This window comes from Podarcis melisellensis (assembly GCF_964234715.1).
Source record: "Podarcis melisellensis genome assembly, chromosome: 1".
NCBI lineage: Eukaryota > Metazoa > Chordata > Lepidosauria > Squamata > Lacertidae > Podarcis > Podarcis melisellensis.
This window is the reverse complement of record NC_138528.1, coordinates 83,082,133-83,109,558: the sequence shown is the minus strand read 5'-3', so window position 1 is coordinate 83,109,558 and position 27,426 is coordinate 83,082,133. Positions and strand designations below refer to the sequence as shown.

The following is a 27,426-nucleotide window of genomic DNA, read 5'->3' as shown; positions in this document are numbered from 1 at the left end:
TGAAAGCAAGTAAACTGACTTCTCCATCCCTGCCTTAACTACATTTTTGCTCCTCCTCAAATGGCAGCTTTCAGTTTGGAGCTGCAAGCTCAGACTGTTGTCACGCTTGTCTTTTATTATCCTGGTTAAATATGTATGAATTTTCCTTTTTAATAGGGGAGGGATGGGTTTGCAGCTCAGAAAAGGCCTCCCCAGATCTCCTCATATGCATCTCTTGTTTTGGGCTATTATTGCCTCAGAACAAAAATCTGGGTGATGGTTTTCCTCTGTTTGAAGAGATAACCAAATCTCTCCCTTTCTCTCTCCCCACCCCCCTTCCACACACCTTTTCCAGAGTGCTGTTCATATATATATAATAATTTAAAAAATGTCCAGTAGCACCTTAGGGACCAACTAAGTTTGTTCTTGGTATAAGCTTTTGTGTACATGCACACTTCTTCAGATGCACTGAAACAGAAGTCACCAGACCCTTATATATGGTGGGAGGGTGGAGTTTTTCTCAGGAGGGTAGTAGGAGATGGGTGATTGACTCAATGGGTATGGTAAACCTGTTGATGACTGTTAACGACTGCAATTGGTCCTACAGGAAAAAGCAAGGGATAGTATGCAGATGATTAGCATATGTAATGAGACAGGAATCCAATATCTCTATTAAGACCATTTTTCTCCATAACTTTCAGTTTAGTGATAAGTTGTAATTCAGCAACTTTTCAGTGTATCTAAAGAAGTGTGCATGCACACAAAAGGTTATACCAAGAACATCTCTAAGGTGTTGGTCTCTAAGGTGCTACTGGACAATTTTTTTATTTTTTTGTATCTTGTAATGTGAGCACTGAGCTGTCCCATTGAAACTCTTCCACGGAAATTACCTCTCTTGAATCAGCTGCACTTTCTCCTTGATTTTATCAGAGTAAATATTTCCTTCAGCCACCAGCTGGTTCCCACTGGCCACCAGCCCTGTAATTTTTTCCTCGTTTGCTTCCATAGTAGCAAGGAAATCTTCAAATTTTCGGATAGCAGCCACTGATGCTTCCAAGGTGTCCGGGGGCTCGATGTGAGCCAGAGTGTATTCCTAAAGCAGTTATTGTGGAAGAAAACAAGTCAATTACTCAGAGAAACAGCACAGGACGTTAAAAAACAACTCTCTTCTGCAAAGCCTAAAGCCAATTCTAGTCTACAACAGTCTGCATGTTAGTATGGCACACTGCAGCCATCATATGCATGTCAGCTAAAGAGAAAGCACTTGAAATGCCTGCATAAAATAGAGCCCAGCTTTTGCAAACTGCTTCTATCAACTTGCTGCTAAGCACAGGATTCCGCTTTCAGCATGCATCAGGAAGACTTGTTTCTCCAATATTTTTCAATATGTGCTGAAATGCAGCTCCTGTACAGGAGAGGGTGCACAGCATGGGCAGGATTTTTCTGTGGCTGCCACATGCCAGCTGACAAGCTTCGTAAGACATGCAAGTGCTCAGATGGCAAATTCCACTACTGCTTCTCTGTAGAGCGCAACACTTACGACACTCAAGCACCAGGATGCAATCTTGAGACACTGATGTAACATACATAAAAGTTATAAGATGCATGTTCCCTGCAGCCATACCTGATTAGTAAGAATGATTTCCACTTGCTTTGCATCTTTAAGAAATTCCTGGAAGCCAAGACACTTGTTGAGGAATTTCTCCCTGCTATCCCACATTTTACATAAGGCATTCCAGCCTGTATCCATGCCCTGAAGCCGCTGCTCTAGCTGCTGATACTCAACATCTGTCTGTCCTTGGGTCACTCTGCCTCCTATCTCCTTGACACTGTGGTAATCATCCTTGTGTTGATCAATTTCTTCCTTAATGGCAGCATGCTGCTGCAGGAGGTGCTCAGCTTCTACCAGTGAGTTGGGCACCTCTTCTGAAGCAACAGCTTTTTGGGCCTTGAAGAGCCATGCCTGGAAGTCATCTAAGTCCTGCAAGAATTTGTGCAGCTTGCTGGCTTCTCCGAGAGAGGCCTCCTGGCTCTGCAACGTATTCTGCAGGTCCAGCCAGACTCCAGTGACAGCTGTCAGTCGACTGTAGATGTCGTCAGCTAGGTCAGGGTGCTCTTCGGCTAACCGGTGTGCTTCCTGCTGCAGGGATGCAAGCCGGGCTTGGATAGCTGCTAGGTCACGCTCAATGCCATATAACTTCCTCTGCATGGCAATCATGCCTGCCAGGTTTTTGCCAAGGTCCTGCGTAGATTCGATGACACTGGTTTTTTCCAGGATCCATTTCCTTGTCTCCTCGCAATCCACACAGTAATTGTGGAGGCTAAGGGCAAAGTCCACAGCTTTCCGCCTCTGAGCTACCATCTCCTGGAAGACTTTCCATCTAAAAGAAGCAGAGCAAAATGAATGAATGAATGAATGAAAGAATCATTGCATTGAATGCAGCAGAGATCTTTTCTTTAGGTCCTTCTTTTTCATGCATCTGTTTTGGTCCTTCTAAGGGGAACTTACCTGGCATTCAGACGCTGCTGACACTGCCTCACACTCACACTGCGTGGATGCCCACTTTCTATTAGTCCAAAGGCAGCTTGATTGACCCCTTCAATCTGAGAAGCCAGGTTGTTCATTTCTTGCTCCAGAATATCAAACCTGAAATCAAGATCAGTTAATTAATTGAAAACTCAAGATGCACAGTGGATAACTTCTAAAGTCCTACTTTGAATGTGTTGTCTTTGTCCTATTCCTCCAAAACCCAATTTGAATTATAAGGTCTCATGCCACATTCAAAAAACACCTAAACTCAGGTATTGGTAGGTCACCAGGGGAAAGGAAATCCAGAGTAAAAAGCCTTTCCCCATGCCCTTGTGGCCCTGAGTCTTGCATACATGGTAATTTTGCTTCCAGTCTATCTTCATATAGTACAGTATTGCAATACAGGAAGACAATGGAGGAGGTTCAGGCTGCTAAGGACTAGGCCTGACACACTGAACCTTGAATTAAGCCCTTCATCTGCACTTTAGTGCTATATTTTTGAGGTCATTTCATGCATAAGAAATCATTTTTGCCAGGGTAATGTGTAGTTCTTTACAAAGTGGACTGTAACCCACAAAAACGTGTTCCACAATTACTGTAGATCCTGCAGTTGCTCCTTAATTGTCCCAGTTAATGTATGAAGCACTCCCTCCACACCCTTAACTTGTTTAGTTTGAGACAAATGTTCCGAACATGGAACATACACTGCCCAGGGAACAATCTCAGACATTTACCTGTGTTGCACAACATCCAGGTCCTCCAAGGTATCAGGAATCTCCATTTGTTCCAACCACTTCTCCTTCTCACTCATCCAAAGCTCACATGCATCTGTCTCACTGAAAACTTTGTAGAGATCCAAGGCATCCTGCAGCTTCTGCCTACGCAGATCTGCTAGGGACACAACTTCATTGTACATTGCCTGGATGGCCTTCAGTCTGTTCTCAAATCCTGGGTCATCCCGGAACTCCGTGGGGAAGTTCTGTGCTTGCCTGTTCAGGTTGTACATGACTCTCTTGTTGTCTGCTACATCATCTAAAAGGTCCCTGTGCTTTTTAACAAGGGCTAGAGTGGAATATTCATCGTGCCCCACATCCTCACTCGACACCAGACGATGGGCATCTTGCAGCCAGGCCATCAAGTCATCCGCATCAACCTGGAACTGGAAGAAGCTCTCAGCATCCTGCAAGTTTTTCTTGTGGAAAGCTGCCAGTTCCTGCAGCTGGGCCCAGAGGGCTTTCACTTCCTCAATCCTTCTGCGGATTTTAAGCGCACCAAAATGATTTTGAGCAATCATAGCTTCTCCCTCTTTGATGGTGTGCTGCAGGTGGGTTTCCTGAACGCGCAGCTCATCCTCGAAAGCCTTGTGTTTCCTCTGCAAGATGAGAACGCTGGTCAGGTCTTTCCCATAATCCAGGGAGGAATAGATCTGATCTTTCTCTTTGATCCAGCTTTCAGCTTCATCCAGTTCCCAAAAGAATTTCCAAAGGCGCTTGGACTGCTCCAGGCGAGCTTTCCTTTCCGCAGCCAAAGCCATCAGCTCTCGATGACACAGCTGCAGGTGGTTCACCCGATCCTGTATCACCTTTGGGTCACAAGGCCGATAACCTGCACAAGCATGTGTGGACAGAAAGCTACTATCAGCAGACATGCACGGTGCATTTTCCTTTAAGTCAGAAAGGGAAAAGGCACAACATCGATAGGGCACTTTCAGGTGGTTTTTAAAAAATGCTAGGGACCAACCCACCTAACAGGTGGTTAAGTAGCTGTGACATGAAGACAGACAGCTATGGGGGAATAACTGTAGTTGTGCTTTCCATTTGTTCATTGATTCTGACAAAAAAGCAAAAGCAGAGATATGTGCTTTGCAGAGCTTCAGAAGGACAATGGACACCATCCCAAAAATAAAAAGGAAACAGAAAAAGGAATTGTTGCTTGAAATGGTGGAGTACAGGTCTGAGTGGAGAAAGTGGCTCTGATGGAACTTGCTACTGAAATTTATTTTAAAAGGTTACATGAGTGCTTGCAAGCTTTAGATGCACAGTGGACAGACTCTAAATAGTTTAAAGTGGACTTTTAAAAAATGGCACATAGACCTAGAGTGTAGGAACTATGTCATTCTTCCTTAGTGGCACTCAACAAACAGAGACAGATGAATTTATCAGTTTTGGTTTCTCTCAGTTTTTCATTTTTCTCCCTTCTAAGTTCAGTTCTACAAATTTCCAAACACTTTGCGAAAAACTCATCAGCATTTTAGTGTGAATTTCTCCTAGCAGATAACATATTTGCTTATTGTGCACATATTTACAAAGCCATGTTCCCTAATAAAATGCATTTTTGTTTGTTATTTTCACCAATACATGCATTTTCATGCACGTTTTGCCCTAGTGCATGCATTTTTTTAAAAAAACAAAACCCCTTTTTTTTACTAGGTACTTGGCTGAAGAACTGCCTTGCAAAATTGGGAAAAGTTAGAATTCTAAAGGATGGCTACGCTTCAGCTTACCTATAGTATGAATTCTGTAGGTTCACCTTTAAACATGAACTGAATCCATTTTCTTCCCCATCCCCAGTCACAAATACTATTTGTATTTGTATCAAATACTGCTGGGGTACTGGCACATACCCACATTTCAGTCAGCACTCCCACCCACACTAGTCAACCAGTAGAGGTGAGAATTGCATTTCTGCCACACACAATGCATTGACATTCACATCCTGAGTAAACGTAATATTCCCTAAAGAGAAGCACATCTTTTGAGGGAAGACAATGGGAAGCAGTACAACAAATAAGCAACAACTGTGCAATTCTTGCACTGAAAATCATTATCTGGAAAAGCCTCCAATATCATCCAGACTCCACCTCCCAATCCTTCTTTCTACTATCGCACCAGCTAGGCCCAAGAGGTAGCCGCCTGAAACCCCAGGACCCAGCAGTTTTAAAGGCAACAAGTGCTATAGATTCTAGCTGAACTTAAAGGCCCTACTTATGAATTAATTAGTGCACCTTGGACCCGTTTTACTATAAATTCAGTCAATTTAAGGTGGAACAGGAGATGACTTGGATAGCCCCATTGGCAGAACATGAGACTCATAATCTCAGGGCCACAGGTTTGAGCCCCATGTTGGGCAAAAGACTCCTGCATTGGAGGGGGTTGGACAAGACAACCCTCAGGGTCCCTTCCAACTCTCTGATTCTAAGTGGACAGAGGCATTTTCCTTAAACCATTTTTTAAAAGGAAGAGGCAAGGATAAAGCTGGTCTCCCCTCACTCCTTCCCCTTTTATACTTAGGGTTTCTCAACTCATTCATTCACTCACTCACTCACTCACGGAAGTCATAAATTTCTTCTTGGAAAACACCTACCATCTCCGTTGGCAAATCTAAGGGCAGCGGCACTGACATCACGAACCTTCTCAGCCTGGATGACCATGTCCGCCTCCATCAGTTTATGCTTCTGAAGAAGGTATTCCACTTCCAACAGGTGCTTCCCAAATTCAGGAGACAGGAGCTTAGCCTATAGAAGCACAAAGGAAGAATGTACCCTTTTCTCTGCCTCTGCCAGGGGCAGGCTACACATTATGTACAACCACATGTAGTGAAGCCTGATGGCGATTGTTATTTTAAGAAAAGCAGCTTCTGAATGAATTGATTTTGAGCAGAAAAGTAGCAGAAATAAAGCTTAATCCTTTTCCTGCCTGCCAGTTCTTCATTCCAAATTACCAAATTGCCTCCCTAGGGTTTATAATGCTGCATTTTGAACCGGGGTGGGGGGGGGGCGTGCAGGGGGAAGTCACTTGGAAAGATGATCTGTCTTGGGAAAATGGCAGGCAATGGGAGCACAGGATGAGCCTCCACCTCAATTTGATGGCTTCTTTCTATCAACCTGCAGTATTCCACCCAAGCCCTTCCTTACTTTCATCTCATCTATCCAGTCAATACTGTGCAGCATGTCTTGGAACAGCTGCTGCAGCTTAAGGTTCATCTCCAGCCGCCGCCGCCGGGCCTGCAGCAACTCCAGCAGGTACTCCCAGAGCCGCAGGATGTTGTCCTTGCGAGCATTGATGCGCTTGATGTCGTGGTAATTCTCCATCTCCAGTTCCTTGGCCACCTCCTCTATGGCCTGGACCCGTTCCTTGTAGGCTGCTGTATCGGTTTCAATGGCTTCATGCTTCTTCTTTGCTGCCTCCACAGCTGGCAAGTCATTTCCAAAGTTATCCTGCCCAAATTAAATTCGCCTTGGGTTAGCAACTGTGTGGCAACACGTTGCCTTTTCTTGTGCATGCTATAGAACAGAGGGTGACGGAGGGTGGGTGTGCCAAATTCCCCAGAAGGGATCTGGGTACCATTTTAAGCTGGTGCCAACAGAGTGCTTGTGTCCCCCCAACATCCCTTGCTGTTTCTGATGCCACCAGGTAGATCAGAGACTGGAGCCAGCACAATCCCTGAAGCCACACATTACCTGTGCAACAAGGCGCTGGTTTTCATTAAGCCACGTCTCCCGCATTGCTGCCTTGCGATCAAAGCGCCGGGCGAGCTGCTCCAGCTTCTCCTGCCTAATAAGCTCGTTTCTCAGCGCCAGCTCCCGTTCATGCTCCGCCTTCTCCAGCTTCTCCCAGGCCTGTGCAAATGTGTGCACACAGGAGAACGAGAATTCAGTATGCAGGTACAGAATATACAACCAAGAGGCCGCAGCAATTCCTATGTAATGCCGCGTGGCACATTCTACAAAGCTTTCCATTCTTATACGGGCTGCGCTAACCAACCTCACATCAGCAAAATGTTGCTTGGCCAGATAAAGAGCTATTGTTCCTCCTTGTATTTTTCTCTAAGGGATTGTTCTCACAACACTTTTCTTGTATATGCAAGTAGCCCTGTTTTTTTCCAGGCACCTGCTCATGTGAACACACACACACACACACACACAGTGTGGCAAACTGAACAATAACGCATCCTAGTTGGTAACAACTCGTATGGTCCCAGCAAACACCCCCCCAAAAAAAAACTACACTCATGGAAAGTGCTGCAGACTATATATGTGAAAATTGTCCATGTGATTGTCCATGTGAGCATTTATATTCAGTGTTGCTAGAATGAATAGGAAAAGTATTGTACAAAGCAGATCTAAGGTACTTGAAGGGAAACATATTCAGCTTGTGGTGTGGGATCACATCCAGCTGTCCCTGTGGCTTCCTCCTTGGTTTCCACTTTAGCTGCTGATCACCTCTCCAATCTTGCTGTATCATTTTTTTGCCATGCAGTAGTAGGGATTGAACCATGGATGTTATGAGTCCAAATTATGTGCCCTGTTACTAACCTAAGGCCCTTTTCCCCAACCAGCTAAATTAATTAAACAAGAATTTTAAAAAGTTCTAGAAGAAAAGTCCTAACACTGAAATTCTCAATCTATCACATTTCTGTTAACCATTTTAAGGGACTGCATTAGGTACCCTGTTGATGTCAGACACTAATTTTCCTTCGTGAGGCGTATACACTTTCTGATTATTGGCTCGCATTCTTGACTGGATGGTAAACAGCAGGACTTCCAGGTTCCCCTTCTCCTGAAACCTGCCAAAGAACACAGCAAAAATGAGAAAACATACTTTTAGGTGAAGAAGACACAATGAGCAACACAAGCAATGTCTACTAGAGTCACTGAAATACAGTGTGTTCTGAGCTCAGGCCATAGAAGCTTAATGGTAAAAAGCAGTGAAATAAACTAATCATCTATCCAGAAGTCTAACTTATCAGCGTTTAGGGCAGTTATTGCAATTTGCATGCAGATAAATAATAAATTAAAATAAATTAAAAAGAATGATGGTGACAAAAGTTCTTTTAAGAAACTGGAACACACACACCTTATAGCTATTTGGGGTTGATTCAAACCTACACATATGCAATAGCTTATTTGGGATTGTAGCCTCTAAAACATAACACCAGCACTACGTGGTATCTTTTTCAAGCTACCATCATGTTGTCCTCTTTATGTTTAGAAACCCTTGGTTAACAGTTATAGAGAGGAAGGCATTTTTCCTTTTCCTCTCTTTGAAACTCAAGGTCAGGGGATCGCTAGGCACTCACAAAGCAACATTTGCCAAATTCCTCCTGTTTGAAAGAAGAAGGAAGGCAGCAGAACTGCACCAAAAGAACCCACTGAAACTGCATTTTATTTTGGCATTGTAACAAAATGCAATTCAGGGTACATCAACTGCCTTGTTCCCCTTCAGCTTGGCTCCTCGCTGTTATTTGTTACAGTATCATTATCATCATCACGATGTCCCAATCTGCACAGAAAGCCTCGGATCACAACCAAATGAGTCACAATGCAGATGGGCACAGTTTAAGCTACGGGGGGGTGGGGGGGTGGTAAACATCAGCAAAAAGCGGGGGGGGCACATCCTCCTTCCAGTTGACAGGTGCTTACTTGGGCGGTTTTTCCACTGTGCGGTATGTACTGAAGGACTGGAGTTGCTGCTGCACGCCTGCCAGAGAATTAGCAAACTTGCGGCTGTTGAGAATGGTAATGGTCTGTTCTATCCACGTCAGCAGGTCTGAAGCCAGTCCACTGTACTTATCGATCATTTTCTCAGTCTCCATCGCATGGTCCATTACCTGAGGAAAGGAATAAACAAAGTGTTGCTCCCCTGGCACCTGCTGCTCGAGGAAATATGTCAAGCCCGTTGTCAACCTACAGATCCTACATATGGGAATCTTCTGCACTGTCAACAAGTCTGACGTTAGAAATGCTGGGCTGCATGGCAGGCTGGAAGTCTCAGGCCTGTCAGGGAAGATTAACAAGAACCACCTGTCCAGCTGTAAAAGGAAGTGTGAGAATAGCAAGATGACACCAAATGTTAAGGCAGAGGAACTAAAACTGAGTTATCACACACAAACTTATGTATCTTATACTACTCCCTTATGAAGACTCCTAGGGTTTGAGGGCGGGGCAAGGCACATGGGAAAAGCCACTCCCTGGTAGTTAACAGAGAGTCTCTCACCCCTCACAGTTATTTTTCTGTCAGAAGTTTCCACAACCTCTGGCAGTTAGGGCCTAACCAAGATACTAACAGAACCAAGCTGGGTCTATATATGATGATAGGGGCTACCTCAGTTCTCAGTGGCTTGAGTAAATCAGCTGCATTCTGGGAATCAAAGAGTAAAGCGGAATGGGGTATTCTCTATACATTTGTTTTTAAATTATTGTAATGTTTTTATGTATTTAATGGATTTTTAAGTAGTTTAGAGGCATTTTTTGTGGAAAGGGGTGGCTATGTCAAATAAACAATAATACAATATTGTTCGTATTCAGTAATAACAAGTTCAAACTAGAATAGCTGCAAAGAAGAGCTATTAAATGGACTAGCCTATATGTGAAGAAAGCCAGCATAGCAGAAGAGGAGGTTGAGAGGCGACAGGGCTGCCATTGCAGCAAATTACTGGCCATATTGGTCATTATGGGTTAGTAAGGAATTAGTAAAGAAACTGTTTTCTGTGGGCAGAAAGGGGACTTGCCTGCTCTACGGTGGTATTATGTGACCATGCCCTTACCTTTCCAACTCTCTTCCCCTCCACAGCAAGCACCTTCATCTTGGAGAAGTAGTGGTAGAAAGCAACTACGTAGGTGATGATGGATTTCTCATCCGGGTTCTCCGTGAAGACATCTGAATAGAAAACAGAATGCCAAGAGAGCTCTGCACTGTGCCCAAGAGCTTTGTTTTCCAATTTGTAGCAGAACACCACAATGTAGCAGAATGAGCCACCTCACCGCCCAGCCAGCCTCAGATATAAAAACAATGGAATGCATGGGAGCAAAGATTAGAGGCATAAGAACTTCTTTTCCTAACTGGAATAATGCATGTAGCAGCCCTGACTCTCTAATAAACAAACAAAAGCAAAATAATTACAACCACAACTGTACTGAATTCCATGGGGAGGATATGCGATATGTCAAAAGGAAAAAGGTATGTGCCTTCTAACAGTACGGCAACTTACTGAGGAGCAGGAACACTTCCCACAATTTCTAGGGGTAGGTGTGTCATCTAAACTGGATCATGGGGTTCAGCACCACTGCATTCTGACTTCAAGAAAGCCCTGCTTGGTAATTAATTAGCTGACTTACTGCTGGGCACAAACTCCCTCTCACCTAACCAGGCATGGTGAACTATAGGCCCTGCAAGCAATTTTTATCACCCACAAGAAGTTGCTGGTGTAAAAAAAAGGGGGGGAGGAGGAAAAGATTTCATGCACCACCAGTATTGGGAGAACTCTAGAAAGAAGTGAGAGCAACCCGATCCAGTGCCTCCTGTGCATTCAGGTGATGACCAATACCTGAGAATCACTGTAGCATCTGCCATGTCATTACAGCCCAGGACACAGCAAGTGGACGGAGCAGAGCAGAGCTGGTGTGCACTGCCACCCTCCACCCCTTGAAAGCAACACAGCACACTCAGATACACACACCTCGCTCTTCACAGCAAGAGAACTCCACAGCCTACTCAGATTGCAACTGAGCTGACACTCAGCTTCATTGCTCCCATTCCACTTCTGTCACTTGATAGACCGCCTGGACCAGTCCCAGGAAGATCTTCACTTCTTCCCCTTCCCACCCACACACCCATCTCCTGGCTACACGGGGGGGGGGGCATTTTCCCCAATTCTTTATTACAAAGTAATTCTTTTTTTAAAACACACACAACAAAAACAACAACAACACTGCCCATCCTTGTAGGAGAAACTTATTGTGGAAGAATTTTGCATTGCGTGCCTGGCGCAGAGTCCACCCATCCGACACACCTAACTGCTAAGGAGGGGAAATGAATGGACACAACAACGGTCTGGGATTTAATATGGATGGAACTTTGTTGAATTCAGACATAGGAAGCCTTGGCATAGGCATTGGGTGTGTATCCCTCCCAGCTCCCACGCTGGGAAACTGAGGCATGACAGAGTCTATTCGGGGGATGGATCCATTGCAAAATGCAGGTTTACGTGGATGGTCCTCCAATGCCAAGGGAAGCTTTATGGCCCACTGGCCCTATGCAACTGGCTCTTTGGACAGAGACTTTCTTCTAGACCCCTCTAACGGGGTACCCTGTTATAGCCGCTGCAGAGAACTACTTCACCACCACCCAACTGGATGAAGACTATAGGATTCCGCCCAAGGCCTAAACCGCCAAAGTTGTGACTAGTGATAAGGGGATGTTTTTTTTTAATGCACTCCACAGCTGTCAAACCAGGAGGAATCTGTGGCCCTCTCTGCTGTTGGGACTACAACTCCCATCACTCCTAACCATTAGCTATGCTGGCTTTACAGAAAAACATTCATGGAGCACAACTGGAAGAATGACTTCCACAAAGAACTTTTTTTCATACTGCATGCAGCATGGCTGATTTGTGTCTATGTGCAGTGCTTAAATTTTGGACTTTATAGCTTTCCTTTCTATTATAAAAAAAAAATCAGACTGAATGTGGCTCATAAATAAAAATATAGAAAGAAAGACAACAATCTGAACAACAAAACACACATAACACATCATAATAAAACCCATGATCAGGAACAGCAGACTAAAAATACAGCATCAAAGGCTCTGATTAAAAAATGCACGCACAAGAATACAGAAAGATTTAGAATCAAGGAATCGTGGAGTTGGGAGGGACCATGAGGGTTGTTTAGTTCACTTGTCTGCAAGGCAGGAATCTTTGGCCCAACATGGGACATGAACCCACGACACTGAGATGAGGAGTCCCATGCTCTGCTGACTGAGCTCTCCCTGTAACTCCCTTTCATTTCAGAGCAATGCAGCAACAGAAGAGCTTTCTGGTGGATTGTGCTGTGAGAGAGCTTACAGCTGCAAAAAAACCTCAGAGCTTTGCATCCACCTTTATGTATACATAACTTCATGATATTCTATAGTCAGACATTCTGCAGCCAATTCAGAGGCTTCCTCAGGTGAGCCACCATTTCCTCAGCACTTACGGACACTTCTTCTGTATAATTCTCATCTGCTTCGTCAGCTCAATTCTCAATTTAAAAAGGGCAGGCACAGAGCCAAACAAACTCACCTTCTGGGTCAAGAAGCTGGGTGATGCCAAGTTGCCGTTCCGCCACAATGAAAGCATGCTCCAAGTTGTGCCTGGCGTTCGAGTGCTTCAGCTTTTCAAAGTCAATCAAGTCAGGCCTAAAAATTAAGAGGACAGTGGGAAAGTTAAAGCACGCAGTATGGTAGGCCAACTTGACCATGCAAAAGGAAGTGAAAGCTAAGTTTACAAGTGAGGCTTGCAACAAAATGCTGCAGTGTGGTCTTCTCCTCTTCGGTGTCTCTGTCAGTGAGATACTCCATTCTGTTCCTCCTCACACACAATATCTCCCTCCTCCCCAACATTCAGAGTTATATTCAACTAACTTTTATTCAGAATAGACCCATGGGAATTCATGGCCATGTATAACCTAGGACTTTTCATTTCAATGGATGTACTCTGAGTAAAAAGTTGGTTGAATGCAAGTCTATTTCAGCATTCCACGACTGCTGGGCATGCTCAGTCCTCATTGGCCTCGTTCTTTTGTGTTCATGGATCATGACGTTTTGGACACATAAGAAATGGCACTCACCTCCAAATAGCAAGAATGATAACTGAGACTTATAGCAGACTAGTGGAGGGAATGAGGCAGAGTTCATGGAGGAAAGATGAGGCCAAATGTGTGCACATACACTCATCATTACTAGGCTAGCTCAGGAACACCAGCAAAACATTCAGGTGTCCATCAACCCACTGCACTTAAGTTCTCTGAAGGGCTTGTCCCCAGACCTTACCTGTGCTTGTGAATAAGGGCATTGAATGCCAAGCCATCCTTCCAGCTGGATGTAAAATTGGTGACGTTAACATGGGGATAGCTGCGTTACAAAGGGAAATAACAGGGAAGACAAAAGGATTTATAATTCAGTCCAAGAGATTACAAAACGGTAATCCAATTACAGACCTTATTTTATATGAGGAAAAGCTTTTCTCTAAAAGAGAAAACAACCGATGCACAATTCGATTGGCACAAGTTACATTTTCGAGCCACATCTTGTACTTTGGAAAACAAAAAGAATTAACTTTTAATTAAAAGGCAGATGTGGGAAATGCTAGCAGGCACAGTTTGCATTTCAAAGTGCAGGTGCTGCTCCATAAAAAGAAGGATGTTTGGTCTGGATGGACAATTCTGGTCATCCAGGTTTGGGGTAGCCAACATGGTTACCTTCGGGTGTTGTTGGACTCCAGTTCCCATCAGCACCAGTTAGCATGGCCAATGGTCAGGTATAATGGGAGTTGTAGTCCAACAACTTCTGGAAGGCACCATGTTGGTAGCTCCTGAATTCTGCTCTAAGACCAGCAAAGACCAATTAGCATTCCATGGGATGGACAAGCTCAGCCTTCCTTAACCTGGTGCCTTCTACTTGCTTTGGACTGTAACTCCCATTAGCCCCAACCAACATAAGCTAGGGATAACAGGAGTTGTAGCTCAGAATATCTGAAGAGCACCGGGTTGGGGGAATGCTGACTGTGGCCCACAGGCTGTTTCCATCCTTTCTAGCTACTTCCTTCTATGCACTCCAAAAATACACAAAGATATATGCTCCGTTAATCATATTGGAAGCAGATTTCCCATTTTAAAACAATATAATAATGATGAGGATCAGAGGGGCTACTCCTGCAATTGATTCTCCTCACTGTGAAAACGGAAATGTTCTGGCTCCTAGTTTCATCTGCGCTGAGATAGTCATGTCAAGGTTAACATATCATGGGATGCTTGGGCTTTTTGCACCCTCCTGAAGTAGATTTTCAAGCATATAAAGTGATAAATGAAAAAGCCCTCTAGAGAGTTCTCCGTGCATTATCAGTCTACCCACAAATGACTCAGTTCATGGCACTTGAAACAAGACGTCAGCATGTGCAGTGGCTACATTGCAGATAGAGCTGGAAGAACAGGCCCCCAGAGATGCCCTGCCTGGGATTCTTGCTCCCCTCCACTGCGAGCATTTGTATACCCACCAAAGTGCAATGTTGGAAGACACTTTAAATATTTTCACCTTGTCCCAAACATAGGACAATCCAAAAGAGATTCCTTCAAAAATATAGGGAATCAATTACAATATAGGGAATTACAATTACAATTCATGAAAAGTGAAAGATACCAAGGTAATGGTGGTGGAGGGGAGAGAAGTTGTGCTTGGATTCTTTACAGAGAACGGGGCCGTTGTGGCACAAAGGAGAATATTATGAGGACAATTATAAAAACAGTCATATGTCCCATTTTAAAACAACCTTATGACACAGCCCTGAAAGATCTCTGTCCTTTGTGGTATACTTTGATGGAGAGTTTTAGTTATATCACTGGTAAGAACTGAGTAGGAACATGGCCCAACATCATGGTCCCATCCAGGTTTCCCTAGCTGGTTCTGCAGGCTTAAGCCAACTGGTTTACCGTGCATTCACTGAGTTGGAAATATTAGCAGTCATCATACCCAGCAGTTTTCATTTGACACCAGAGTAACAATGCATCCTTCGCGGAACGGGTTTCCCGGCCTTCTTGAGTCTGAACAATGATGTCCTGGATCTAAATTGAAATAAAAAATATTCCACTCTAAAGGCCTATCACTACAGATGCTTTGTGTATTAGCATGTGCATCTCAGGCACACACAACTTAGCAAAGGTAACAGTCGTTTCACATCATTACAACATGGGGAAGGGGGAATCTGCTGAATTTGCACTGTAAATGGATTATGATGCCTCTTCTATTGAACAATATTGCCATTCCAAAGTGTACTTTGCACAGCACCATTTCCACTCCACCTTGAACACTATTATTTGTTCCAGGGACTCCCCCTTATTACCTTTTCTTAATCACCCTGCTTTCCACTTTCAAGATACATATGCTCCATATCAGGGGTGGAAGGAAAAAGGGTTGTACAAAATTAGAGATTTAATGACTAGAGGGAGACCTATACAAGGAATGTCTTACATGACAAGTTTCAGGGTGTTAAACACTCCTGGCTTAAGTTGTTGCAGATTAGGACGTTCCTTAAAAGGTTATTCAAGGAAGTGACTAGTCTGTGCTTCAACGGGGTTTTTGAACATTCTGCTTCGTACTCAAAGGGTTCTGTTTCTTTTATTTATAAACTGCTGATTGACTGCAAGATGGGAAATGCAGATGGATTGCACTAGGCATGAGAATACGACCCAGGCTCAACACTATATGAAGACCCCCGGAGTAAAATATGGGCAAAGCCTCCTATAAAGACCATTTTGGCCAAAGTCCAGGAGGCAATGCTGAAGGTAGCGCTCTGCTGGCACTGGACTCTGGTCAAGCTCTCTCGCATCACCTTTGCGACTTCATCCCAATGTTGGTGGGGCTGCAACAAGAGAGGGAACTTTATACATTTAGGGTGGGAGTGTGACAAGCTTCTTGACAAAATATTTCTGATGTCATTTCCAAAATTATTAGTCAACCTCTGAATCCAAGCCCAGCTTTGGCCCTTCTGTCATTAAGACACTGATCTAGACCCTACCCTTATTCATAAGGATCTAACCACCATGCTGTCTACCGCTGGCCATTTAGAGATCACCTCCCACTAAAAAGACTCCAAGGGACCATGCCTGACAGGATGGCAAGGGGAAGTTCAGGATCTGGCTGTTTCTGCACATCTGACGCATCACATAAGAGTGGTTAGATTATCCACCACCGCACACTAAAGTTAAATTCTCAAAATTATTTATAACGTAAAGTTGAAAATCCAATGTAAATGTTATAATACAATGTAAAACTGTAAGACAGACACACTTCAGGGGGCCTATTTCTGGTAAGAAGAAAAAACCCACCCTACCCTCAGTCACTGGTCTCCCAGTGATTCAGGCTGCAATCCTATGTAGCCCCAATAAACACAGTGAGACTTACTTCTGAGTAAACATGCATAGGTTTGCACTGAACGAGTTGCAAACATACCAAACATTTCATTCTTCTCCTGACATCTTATTTGCAGCGTTAAAAAAGAAGATGGATTCTCAGCTAGGGTATTATTAACATTGCTAAGTATAAACTGCCGCATGTCGGCTTTTGTGCTGGACAGTGCAGAAAGGCAGTCTTGCTCCAAAAAGGCTTACACTTGAACTGCTTTGAAAACCACCAGCATCCTTTCATATCACAATGGGTCAGATTAGTACAACCAAAAAGGGATTAGCTGCTGCCCACAGAAGCAGTTGTATGTGTAACTTGTTTGCACAAGCCCCAGAAGAAATAGACATGATCCAGCCTAAAATGACACCTGAGAGCAATTCTAGCACACATACTCAGATTATGGGACAGCCTTATCTCTGGCACAATGGTCGATGCAGCAGAAGTTACAATACTATGGAAGCAACATTTCATCCTTGAAGAAATTGTCACTGAAACCTTCCAGTGGAGCTGGGGGAAACCATAAACAGGGCTTTTGACAGTGATGGGGATGCTGCTTTTAAAGAAAGAGAGAGGGAGGAATTTCATGCTTTGGGAGCTCAAGAGTTCAGGAGTATGCTTGCTTGCTCTTTCTTCCTCCAAGCCTCATAGCAGACTTTCCCATCCCTGGGTGGCAAGATCTCCCTGCTTCTTTCTCTGCTTTCTTTGTGTCCTTTAGCGGCGTGAAAAGTCAAGTGCTAATGGCTACAATTCAATGGAGCAACATTTATTAACATACAATAAAAAACATGGCTTCATCCATTCTATAAAAACTTTACGCTGGCAACTTGCTCCAGCCTGGAAGAATTACTTCTCAGCATATGACAAGCATAGGGTTGGCATATGTCTGGAATTTCCTGGACATTCCTAGAATACAGTCCGGGGAAATCCGAACGTATGGCAACCAATGTCAGCAGTGTTGTTTTTGCCGATTTCCCTTAAAAATAGCTCAGAAACATCATTTGTTTCATTTTTTTACTGATTTTGCAAAAAAAAGTTCATCAACTTTGGGCAAAACTAAAAAAAACGTTTCTGTCCAGATTTTCACTTTCTGAAATATTGCAACCCTAGACAAGCAAGAGTGTGGATATGAAAACCCCAAATAGTAATCTGCCAACATGTATAAACCCTAGTTTATAGCCGCTGTCACAACATGATATCCTACTGATAACCTCCTCTTTGTCTTTTTGTGGGAATCTGGCCTAGCACTCACCTGGAAGCGCAGGATGATTGTCCAGATAAGGCCCAGCACCAGGCGGTGATTGCCATCAACAATGTCGTGAGAGCCCATGTTCTCCAGGTGTACCCGTTGCTCCTTGAGAAACTGCAGGGCCTTGTCCACATTCTCCAGGCAGTGGATCCGCATGCGCCCCTTGGTGGGTTTGGGCTATGAAGTGAGGAAAAGGTGGTATTTAGACTTCTAAGAGTTTTCGGCTATCACCTAATTCCCTGAAGGGAGAACACCCACATTGCATCTACTCTCTTTTAAGAAACAAATTCTAATTCTTGCAATAGCAAAAGGGGATCTGCTCAATAGCGCAGACTCTAAACCTTTGCTAAAATTATGACAAATGGTAGGTTTCCAAATACGTAGAACATACATACATTTCAGCTACATATTACAAAATTGCCTACTAATTCTTCTCACCTACTTAAACGTGCAGCCTACTTTTTGTTCTCAAAAGCAAAAAATGCAAAACATAGTATGTGTATATGAAATCTGATATCATACAACCATGGAACCAGAACAAAGCTCACTTTTGTGAGACCCAGTCCACAACACCAAAGCACAATCTTTCATTTATCTTGTTCTCCAATGGTCATCTTATCTCATCTAGATTACAATGTGCCATGTGTTGAAAGGAGAAGATGAAGGACAGCACGCAAGGGGTGGCTGTTGAAAAACAGCCTGCATTAGAGTAACTTTACAGGTTAAACTAATTCCAAAATCGGAAACACAAAATGGCTTTCCGGTACCAATATATGCTGTGAAAAATCTGTATCCACAATCATTACTCCTGATGCTCTACACACAATTTGCACCTTGTTTTCTATGCAGAAGAAGAATTTTGTAATCTGAGAAGTATACTTAGGAAGAACATGATTATTTTCCTTAGGGCAAGAATTCATGTATCTTATGCACTGTTAGTTCCATAGAAGAGCGAAAGTAAGAGGGAATTCTACCAGCAGCTCTCCAGAAAGAACCTCCAGCAGTTTGATTAACATCCTTCCATCTCTGAGGTCCATGTAGAGATCAGAAATGCGACAGGTCACACGTGCCAGGTGGGAATTCACCCATTTGGTGAAGGTTTTCTTCTGCACGGCTTCCCGCTCATCTGAAAACAAGAGAAGACTATCTTAGTCACTGAACTCAAACACTCATAATAAAAATGCACACCCACATGAAATTCTGTAAAGCTGCTGCACAGGTGCAAACTCTGGTATGTGGTGGGAAATTTTGTATTCTGAAAATCTCAATGATTTGTTTTTGTTTTAAAACTAGTCAGCTTCTAGGCTTATAGCATCCAAGGAAAGTTTAAATGTTTGGACAGTATTTGGTAAGATCCCCAAAGCCAGACAGGAGCTTTGTAAAGGTCAGAATTTAGTGCCCTGCACAGTTCCTTGTACCTCCCCTATAACTATTATTCTCTAGCACTCAAGTTCCAAAGCCCAGCTGCCACTACTCTCCAGAATACCATTCTGGAGTTACAACATTTCAGCAGGCAGCTACTGGGCATGCACTTATTGGAAACAAAGCAGTATGGCTGCCCTGGGAGTTTGTGTGGTGCATGTGACCCTCAAGGGCCCACTCTGTCACAGGGACATAAAGCCTTGAACTGGAGATCACATTGGCTGAGGCTGAGCCAATCAAGACTACATCTGCTGACGAATCAGAACCACCTTAAGGCACAGTAGAGAACAAGGCTCTGAAAAACTGGCAAATGTGACTTTCAGGCAGTATGAAGCTCTGGATTGGCCAGGCCTGATTTGAATATTAGGATTTCAGTATTAGGATACTGAACTTTGGTCCTTGCTTGATCAATAGTACAGTATTTTTTGCCTCCTGCCCTTCACACTAATGATCTTTGAAGCTTAAAAAGACATTGCAGTAAGAACAAGAGCTGTTTAAGATATGTTCCTGAACTTGGCTTCTTCACTATTATACTTTTATAGACTTCTTGAAGCTCAGTTACACAGATCAATTAAAGAGAGAGTCTGAATTTGTTCTGAGAACTTTTTATTAGGTGCAGCATGTGCACAATTTGACACTTACTCTGATGCTAATTACATTTCCCAGGACCAGAAAACGAAATGAACAATACACAGCTCATCTAATTGCATCATCACTGTAATTTAATTTAAACTATCCTAAGCCTTTCCTCTCACTCTGCCCCCCCCTCCTTTGTGTAAAGCGAGGAATGGAAGTCAAGAACCAGCCATGAAAGAGAAAGAAGCTAAGGTGCACTCCCATTTTAAAATCAGGCAGCTTTTAGAAAGCTAGCTACTGGGTACAGGGCTTGCGATGTGTCAGGAATCCAAGACCGGAATTTCCAAAACATAATTCTCAAGTCATGTGTCAGAGTGACTAAAATAGCTATGGCAGTTACCAGAATCACTGATAACAGCAGGGTACTGTTTGAACCAATCTGAAGAAGGGACAAACTGTGCTTTGGGGCACAGTAATATGCAGGGCTTATCCACACTTACCGGTACCTTTTGCCTTGCTCTTTCCTGCTCTTTGCCCTGCTCTTTTTGAACTTTAAAGAGCAGGTTTTTGCAGAGAAAACGCCAGAGCAAAAAAGGAAAAAAAAGAAAAAGTGGGGGGTGGGGTGCTTGGACACAATGTTTTAAATCATGGACCATGCCTAGAAACAGTGGAGGAAAGGTGAGTGTGGATAAGCCCTCAGGCACTTCATTGGCCTTCAAGCATTCTGACAAACACAAGGCACACCTGCCTGCTACTCAAAGAAAAATCCATCCCTTTCACCACTCTTTTGTCCTCACAGTCATGGTACATCATGGTGACTTCCAGGCTGTCACTATCTTCTGGTTGGATCCAATCACATACTGGCAAATTCAGATTGTGAAATTGCAGTTGATTGGGAGGTCTTGTGCAACAAACTCACTTCCCTAAAAGATGGGGAGAAGGGTGGGGAGGTTGTGCTAAGGAAAGTGATGAGGAAATATATTGGAAAGTGCAGGATAATGGTTTGACACATCATCTAACCTCCCTGCAAACAAACTGGAATGGCTGTTCATCAGATAGCCAACATTATCTAATCTCCATAAGAAGAAATCAGGATAAATGTTCAATAAAACAGGCCATCCGGAAGCACCCAATGTTGGTTCAGAAATAATTAACCCACATCATTTGAACTTGCTGTGAAGCCACACGGAAGGCATGCTTAAAGAAAACATGTTTCTTAGGACCCAGGCAACTGGGTTTGCCACATGGTGTATTGTCAACAGGAAGCTTGCAGGCAATTCCAAATTCTTGAGGAGCGTACCTGCAGTAAACTATCATTGCTTCATTCTCCCATTTCCCCCAGAATCCTCCAACGCAGAATTCACTTCCCCTATTCCCCAATATATTTTGCTAAGAAACATTACTGCCTGTTTATTGCACGTTTCCCCTGCAGGGAGAAAGTGCATTTGACCCCTCTAATTGCATTAGATTCTTCCTCCCACCCACCCGACTTAATTGGATGAGCTCCAGGCTCCCAAGGGCTTAAAATTCTATTTAGCCAAACTGATGGGTTCAAATACAAAAGTGAACTGGGGAGTGAGTAATATTTAGACAATATGATCTCAGTTTATTGTTCAGCTAATTCAGATTTTGTTAAGAGTCGTGACTTGAGGCACATGTCGGATTCAAGTCTTCATTAGAGGACCAAGGCTGCACATAAAGCATTAAAACACCGGCTGAGAACTATCATCCTGCACCCCAGTTATTAACTGAACAATTCACATGAAGATATAGCAGGTGGTTCATTATATGGAATTCTTGTACTATGTTTCTACACTGCAAATGTGAGCTGTTTTGAGGATCATTTGTTAAAGCTTCATTGCCACTTCCAAGATCTACAAACCTTAAACATCTTAGGCTGGAAGCTGCAATAATTAAACAAGTCTGAAGCTTGTTTAGATTTGTATTGGTTTGAAATTAGCATTTTGTATCAAGGCTGAAATGTGTTTTTTTCTGCTAAAAATTAGAGATTTCAGGCCAGATATAGGAATGACATGGGGAGAGTTTCTTGCTTTCATCCAGAAGGCTACCAAGTTAGGTGGCCACTCTTCTGCCCTTGCAATCTGGCCTGTAATATACAGCAATATCCCTTTAAACAAAGAACCCCTGTAGATTCACAAATAGAATCTCCCACTATTTCTGCCTCCTCTCTCAGTGAACTGGAAGGCCTTTCCTTGGCCTAAACATAAATTCCTACCACTTTCATCTGTCTACACTCAGCTTTTCATTCATTCCACACGGCTGTGTTGTGCCCAAAGTTATGCGGTTCAGTAGGTAATGTATATGCCATCTCTCTTTCTCCCAAGCGCAAAGAAGCCTGTTAAAAACACTTAACAGTCTTGTTCTGCAAGCACTGGCTTTCTAGTTGGAAGACAAAGCTTTTAGTGGGTGCCTGACTTGACAAATCCCCTTGTCTGTCCACCTTTCCCACTGCCACCTGCCTACTCAGACCTCTCTGCACCTCATTATTGGCCACAAAGGAAACACAATACAGCAATATGTTTGCTGCATACACCTTGTCTCTTGTTTTCCTTCCAAGTGCATGTGTGTATGTGAGTATGTGCTTGCAGGGTCTTGTAGCCATACAGCATTTCCCCAGCTGTGGGGAAACCGCAGCCTGCTATATAGCTACTTAAGTGTGTGAGCTCTCTCCCCTTCTTTTTGAGAGACTGTCCTTGATATGATGGTAGCAAAAGAGAGTGATGGATGAGAGAGGGACAGATGGCCACAGCAGGTGATATATGGCCTCAGTATTTATCTGCAAAGCTACATTAAAGCCTCCAAGATGCTCTGACACTAGCCTATGGTGAAGAATCATATAAGCACCACCTAACATAATATTAGGCTCTAAGGCAATCCCAGACAACCTGACCAAGCCAAGCCAAATGCAACCTACCAGCTACATACATTAGGCTGCCAGAGTCTTAAGAAAGCTCTTGTTTTTTCCTGCCTGCCTGCCTGGGAATACAAAAACAGAGAAGCCATCAAGAACTTGGCAGACTGGTGCTTGGTAATTGGGCTGACGGCCTGCAGGTTGTGCAGAGCTCTTAAGAGGGCTCTTTGAAAAATGAAGGAATAGCAGCAAAAACAGATCCTACCAACATGTGCTACTACTCAGTGAGGAGAGGAAAAGTTAGGGATCAGCATATAAAGAAATGTCTCCATGAGGCAATGTCGTGTGTACCTGCCAGAGCTTTGATCCGAGATCTCTCGAAAAGCCTAGCAGAACTGTTGTCATTGTCCAGCTCATCGTCAGATGCGTCCCAGCGAGCGTTGATCCGACTGTACTGCTGCTGAATCTCCAAGTGATCAAAATCAGTGGCCGATGTCATAGTTCTGGGCGTTTGGCTGCTGTTCTTGTTTTAGTTAGCATGAAAAGGCCCCTGAAGGGAAGCAAAGCAAAGTGTTACCTCTCCCAGGAAAACATGTTCTTATTCTCCCACTGCCACCAAAACACACACATACACACACACACATATATCTAAAAGCAAAACAAGACACCTCAAGATAATTCAAGGAAGCTGCAAGCCACAACTGCCGTTTACATATTTTTCTAACTCCTGGCTTCTGCACGTTATGAAATATTGCAGCAGCCACCAGCAGGGTATTTGAATGCATCAGAGTTAACTGTGCCCAGTAGGTGGGGATATAACTTACAGGAAGATTGCATTTCGCATAGCACAGCCTGCCTTTGTGTGGAGCTTTCAGAAAAACATTCTGCTAGTCTCAGGATTTACTTTGAAGTGGAATCGATGCATCCCATGTGTGTATATTTTTCAGGTTGTCCACATGAAACTGTCCTCATTCAAGTGGCAGCCTGTGCTGGCATTGTTCTCCATCCTCCCAACTTTAACTGAGATTTTCGGGGGGGGGGGCGAACATGTTTTTCATGTTACCCAACTGTGGACATACTGAAGCACATTGTGTGGGTTCTTTCAATGTGGGTGGGGGCTATTCTCTCTACTTCCATTGGTGGACTGTTTGTGCATCTAGGCACAACACACACACTTTCTTATTTTTTAACCTACTGTTTTGTGCAAGTCTGTTATACTAGAAAACATAGTTCATTGTTGTTGTTTTATTTAAAAAATGGCAATGGACAGGTAAACAAATGCCTGTGTGCATGCCTAAAATGGAACTCCTGTTTCTGGAACAGGGTGGGTGGGCTACTAGTGGGCTTGGCATGACACAGAAATGGAGTTGTAGACACTATATTCTCCAAAAGGGGGAAATGAATTCACACTGGGAAGAACACAGGAAGGGGCTAGAAGGACTGGTCCTCTCTCTTTCTCACAATCCACATTTTCTGTCCTTTTTTGGGAGGAAAGACGTAACATGAATCCTGATGCCTTCTTCAACCTTCTAAAAGAGCAGAAAGAAAAGCTCAGATAATGCACACAAGTGCAAGCTCTTTTGCAATCCTAGGCAAAATTTAAAACTTGATTTTCACCCTATACAATCTGCCATATCTTATTGTATGCAAGGCTAGGGATTGTTTTCCCGCAAAAGGGATTTTCCTGCTTCAGCCCCCTTTCCCTGCTCCTTACAAGTGAATGGAGAAAACTTTGTTCCATTCACCATGAAGCAACAGGAAAAAAGCTACAACCAGCAAATCCAGGAAGGAAAGGGTAAGGATACAAGGAAGGATAACCACGTCCCAAACAGATTTGACTATAGTCACGCAGAGGAACAGAGCCTCTGTCTTATCTGCACTGAGTCAACAGCACCTCTGTCTTATCTGCACTGAATTTGTTCACCCACATTAATTCCTCAGGTTTGTTGCTTATATTGAGAGGTAGAGCTGCATTTCATCAGTGTATGGTGACACTTCAGCCTAAACTTCTGGATGACCATTCTCAGTAATTGCATACAGATATTAAAAAGCAATGGGGACAAGATGAAAACTTGTGGCACCCTGAATGCCAAAGGCTAGAAAGTCTATAATCTCCCAGCACCACCTTCTAGGATCAATCCTCCACAATGATCAGAACCACTGCAAGACTGTGTTCCCTAATCCTACTACCACAAGGTACCCAGAAAGATAGCATAGTAAATTGCACTGCAAGTTATGTGAGAGGCCCAGGACAATCAACAAGGTCACACTTATTATGTCCATTTACTGATATGGGTTACCCACTAACACAGGGGGAGCCATCCTGATGTTCTCAAATTGTTGTTGGGCTGCAACACCCATCAGCCCCAGCCAACATGGTCAGGGATAATGGGAGTTGTAGTATAACAACACTTTGAAGGCATTGCCTTGGCTACTTATGCACTAATGCAACCAAAAGTTTTGATTCCAAAAGCAGGCATAAAACCAGTCCAGAAAGGATCTTAAAAATCAGTTTAATCCAGAAATACACGGAGTAGAGATGCCACAATACGCTAAAATATGTTGCATAAAAAAGGCATGTTCAATAACAGGAAACAGTTACACTCACTCAATTCCAAATTGGATTCCTACCCCCTTTTCTCCAGGAATCAGATCACCATTTCCTTTCAGGGTGTTGGCACTACATTCCCCCTCCAAAAGAATAAAAACAAAACCACCTCCGACTTTCTGAAAAAATGAAACCAAAACACCTGCTCTAGTAGCTCTAATCCGTCAAGGTGGACTAGATGCTTCTGATTATGCATTGCCAAATCAAATTGAAAATTTTGGAGAGGGGATGCAATTTTTTGAGCCTTTAAATCCCTAATTTATAGCTGCTGACATTATAGTGAAAGCAGGGCAGCTCAAGAAATCCCTGCATCCCCAGCTGTCTACAGTGTTACAGATAAACTGTCCTTATAGCATTACAATCTTTACAAGGCCTTCTACAAGAGAATGGACATACTCCAAACTTCCTCTTTCCTGAAACATTTGTAAAGACTGCAGTCCTGGACCAAATATGCTCTTTTAGGATTTCAAAACAAAACCAAACCAAAACATGCCACTAATGCTAAAATAACAGCACAGCTACCTGTTATTGAAGATTTGCTTCTCTCCCTTGGCACTACTGTTTCTTGTAACACCTGTGATAAACTGAGGGAAGATAGGGCACAGAAACTGCATTATATACTGTTATACTGCATAGTTTATCAGAATTCATTTTCCCCCCTTTTTCTGCTCAGTTTCTTTGGGATTTCCTTTGGTCATGGTAAGTGATGGAAAAATTTAAGAAAACTAAACTAATGTGGCTAATTAATTTCTATCCAAGTTCAACTCATAGTTCTTTACAATCCCAACTAATACAATCCACTGAAATCAGCATGATCTAAGCACAGTGTTATTTTATTTTTTATTTCAGTGAGACTTAAAGTGTGTTTCACTTTCTCTTAACTGTATCTTTTTTTCTGCATGATGCTTCAAGCCAGGGGCTTTGCAGAACACAAGTAACACACATTTAATTGATCGGATCTTCTTAAGTGGAGAAATTGGCCCAGCAAACCTAAATGTGAAATTATGGCTAAGAGGCTATGTTTAAGCTGCTAATAAGGATTTAATGTCTCACACAATTTAGTAAGTGCTCATGTGATCCATGATTGCTGAGAGTATGGCCAAAAGACTCAAAAATTCTGCTGGTGTGTTAGTGTTCTTCAATATTTACCAGACAAGACCCACATTCCCAATGTATCAGACTGAAGGAAAAGTTATCTTTCAGCTAGCCTATGAGAGGATGTTCTCCCCCATTTTATCTGTTTACTAGCCAGATTCCCAGCAAACAGTGGGAACATGTAAGGGTGGGAGACTCCACGAATAATGCTTATCTTTATTTTCATATTTACCTCTTCCTCTGGGACAATATTTCTCAAAGTCTGCTCACAGCTGCACTGTGGATAACCACCTTGTTCTCTCACATCTACTGCTCTCTTCTCCCACTCTGGTTCGAGCACCCCATGGTTGCTCTCCACAGCTTCTATTTATCTAGTCTATATATGCACATATTAATCTGTACATGCACATGCACAGACATACTCCATGGCCCATATTCCAGGGATTGAGGACATATGGCCCTCAACATCTCTGTGCTGGCTCAACAACAGCTTGAAGGCAATAGTTTCCTCACCCCTGACACACATACTTAGGTTGAAATCGCACTGGCATAATCTAGCACAGGCATATCACAGTGCACTTGGGAATCTTCCTTTGTTTCAGTGAGTGTACATTATCACCACTTAGAAATCATGGGTCTCCTACTTTAAATGTCTAGCTGCTCAAGCAAAAGATGTTCACCTTACTTGCCTCTCTCAGATGCTGGTCCATACTTCCCTATGACCAGACTCCAATATAATCCTATCGCTTATTGTAGTTGCCAGAGCTGAACACTGTGTACTGCCCCTTCTTCATTGCCTGCCCCGTTCTCCTCCCCGTCTTGCCACCATTTCTTTCATTATTACCTGTTCCACAATGCAGTTTCCTTCACCTTTTCTCTGCCCCTCCGGTGTAACTAACAAGACTGAGAGGAAAACAACCGATTTCACCCATGAGAATTCCTACAACTCTCACCACTCTCTGGTCATCCCTGAGATGAACACAGTCTGAAAAAGCCTTCTGGGCATTTGCAAAGCATCCTGGAGGAAACAAATGCTAGCACAACTGGCAGAGTTTGACCCCAGATTGTCAAGTTTCACCCAGACCAGGCGGAGGGGAGAAATACCAAAGGGGATGGTATGAAGCAGACAGCCCTGGGGAAGGAGAGGGAACTGGGCAAGAGAGC

The 27,426-nt window shown here is 43.4% G+C and overlaps 1 protein-coding gene across 9 annotated transcripts in view; it reads right to left on the bottom strand.

Moving 5' to 3' along the window:
• Window positions 1-27,426, bottom strand: part of SPTB (spectrin beta, erythrocytic) — an 85,505-nt gene that overhangs the window by 28,391 nt on the left and 29,688 nt on the right. For 6 of the 9 annotated variants that reach the window (XM_081907502.1, XM_081907505.1, XM_081907508.1 and 3 more), the window contains 16 exons: window positions 22,911-23,109; window positions 18,664-18,815; window positions 17,693-17,866; window positions 15,013-15,104; window positions 13,318-13,398; window positions 12,569-12,684; window positions 10,055-10,167; window positions 8,931-9,118; window positions 7,957-8,074; window positions 6,969-7,127; window positions 6,423-6,725; window positions 5,873-6,023; window positions 3,244-4,114; window positions 2,489-2,626; window positions 1,604-2,360; window positions 870-1,072 (listed from right to left, as the gene is read on the bottom strand). In XM_081907502.1, the coding sequence (XP_081763628.1) occupies window positions 870-1,072; window positions 1,604-2,360; window positions 2,489-2,626; window positions 3,244-4,114; window positions 5,873-6,023; window positions 6,423-6,725; window positions 6,969-7,127; window positions 7,957-8,074; window positions 8,931-9,118; window positions 10,055-10,167; window positions 12,569-12,684; window positions 13,318-13,398; window positions 15,013-15,104; window positions 17,693-17,866; window positions 18,664-18,815; window positions 22,911-23,058 (3,764 nt within the window). In that variant the 5' untranslated portion in view covers window positions 23,059-23,109. Of the gene's footprint in view, window positions 1-869; window positions 1,073-1,603; window positions 2,361-2,488; window positions 2,627-3,243; window positions 4,115-5,872; window positions 6,024-6,422; window positions 6,726-6,968; window positions 7,128-7,956; window positions 8,075-8,930; window positions 9,119-10,054; window positions 10,168-12,568; window positions 12,685-13,317; window positions 13,399-15,012; window positions 15,105-17,692; window positions 17,867-18,663; window positions 18,816-22,910; window positions 23,110-25,689; window positions 25,752-27,426 lie in introns of all 9 variants that reach the window. The other 3 variants (XM_081907504.1, XM_081907507.1, XM_081907503.1) reach the window with 1 other exon arrangement.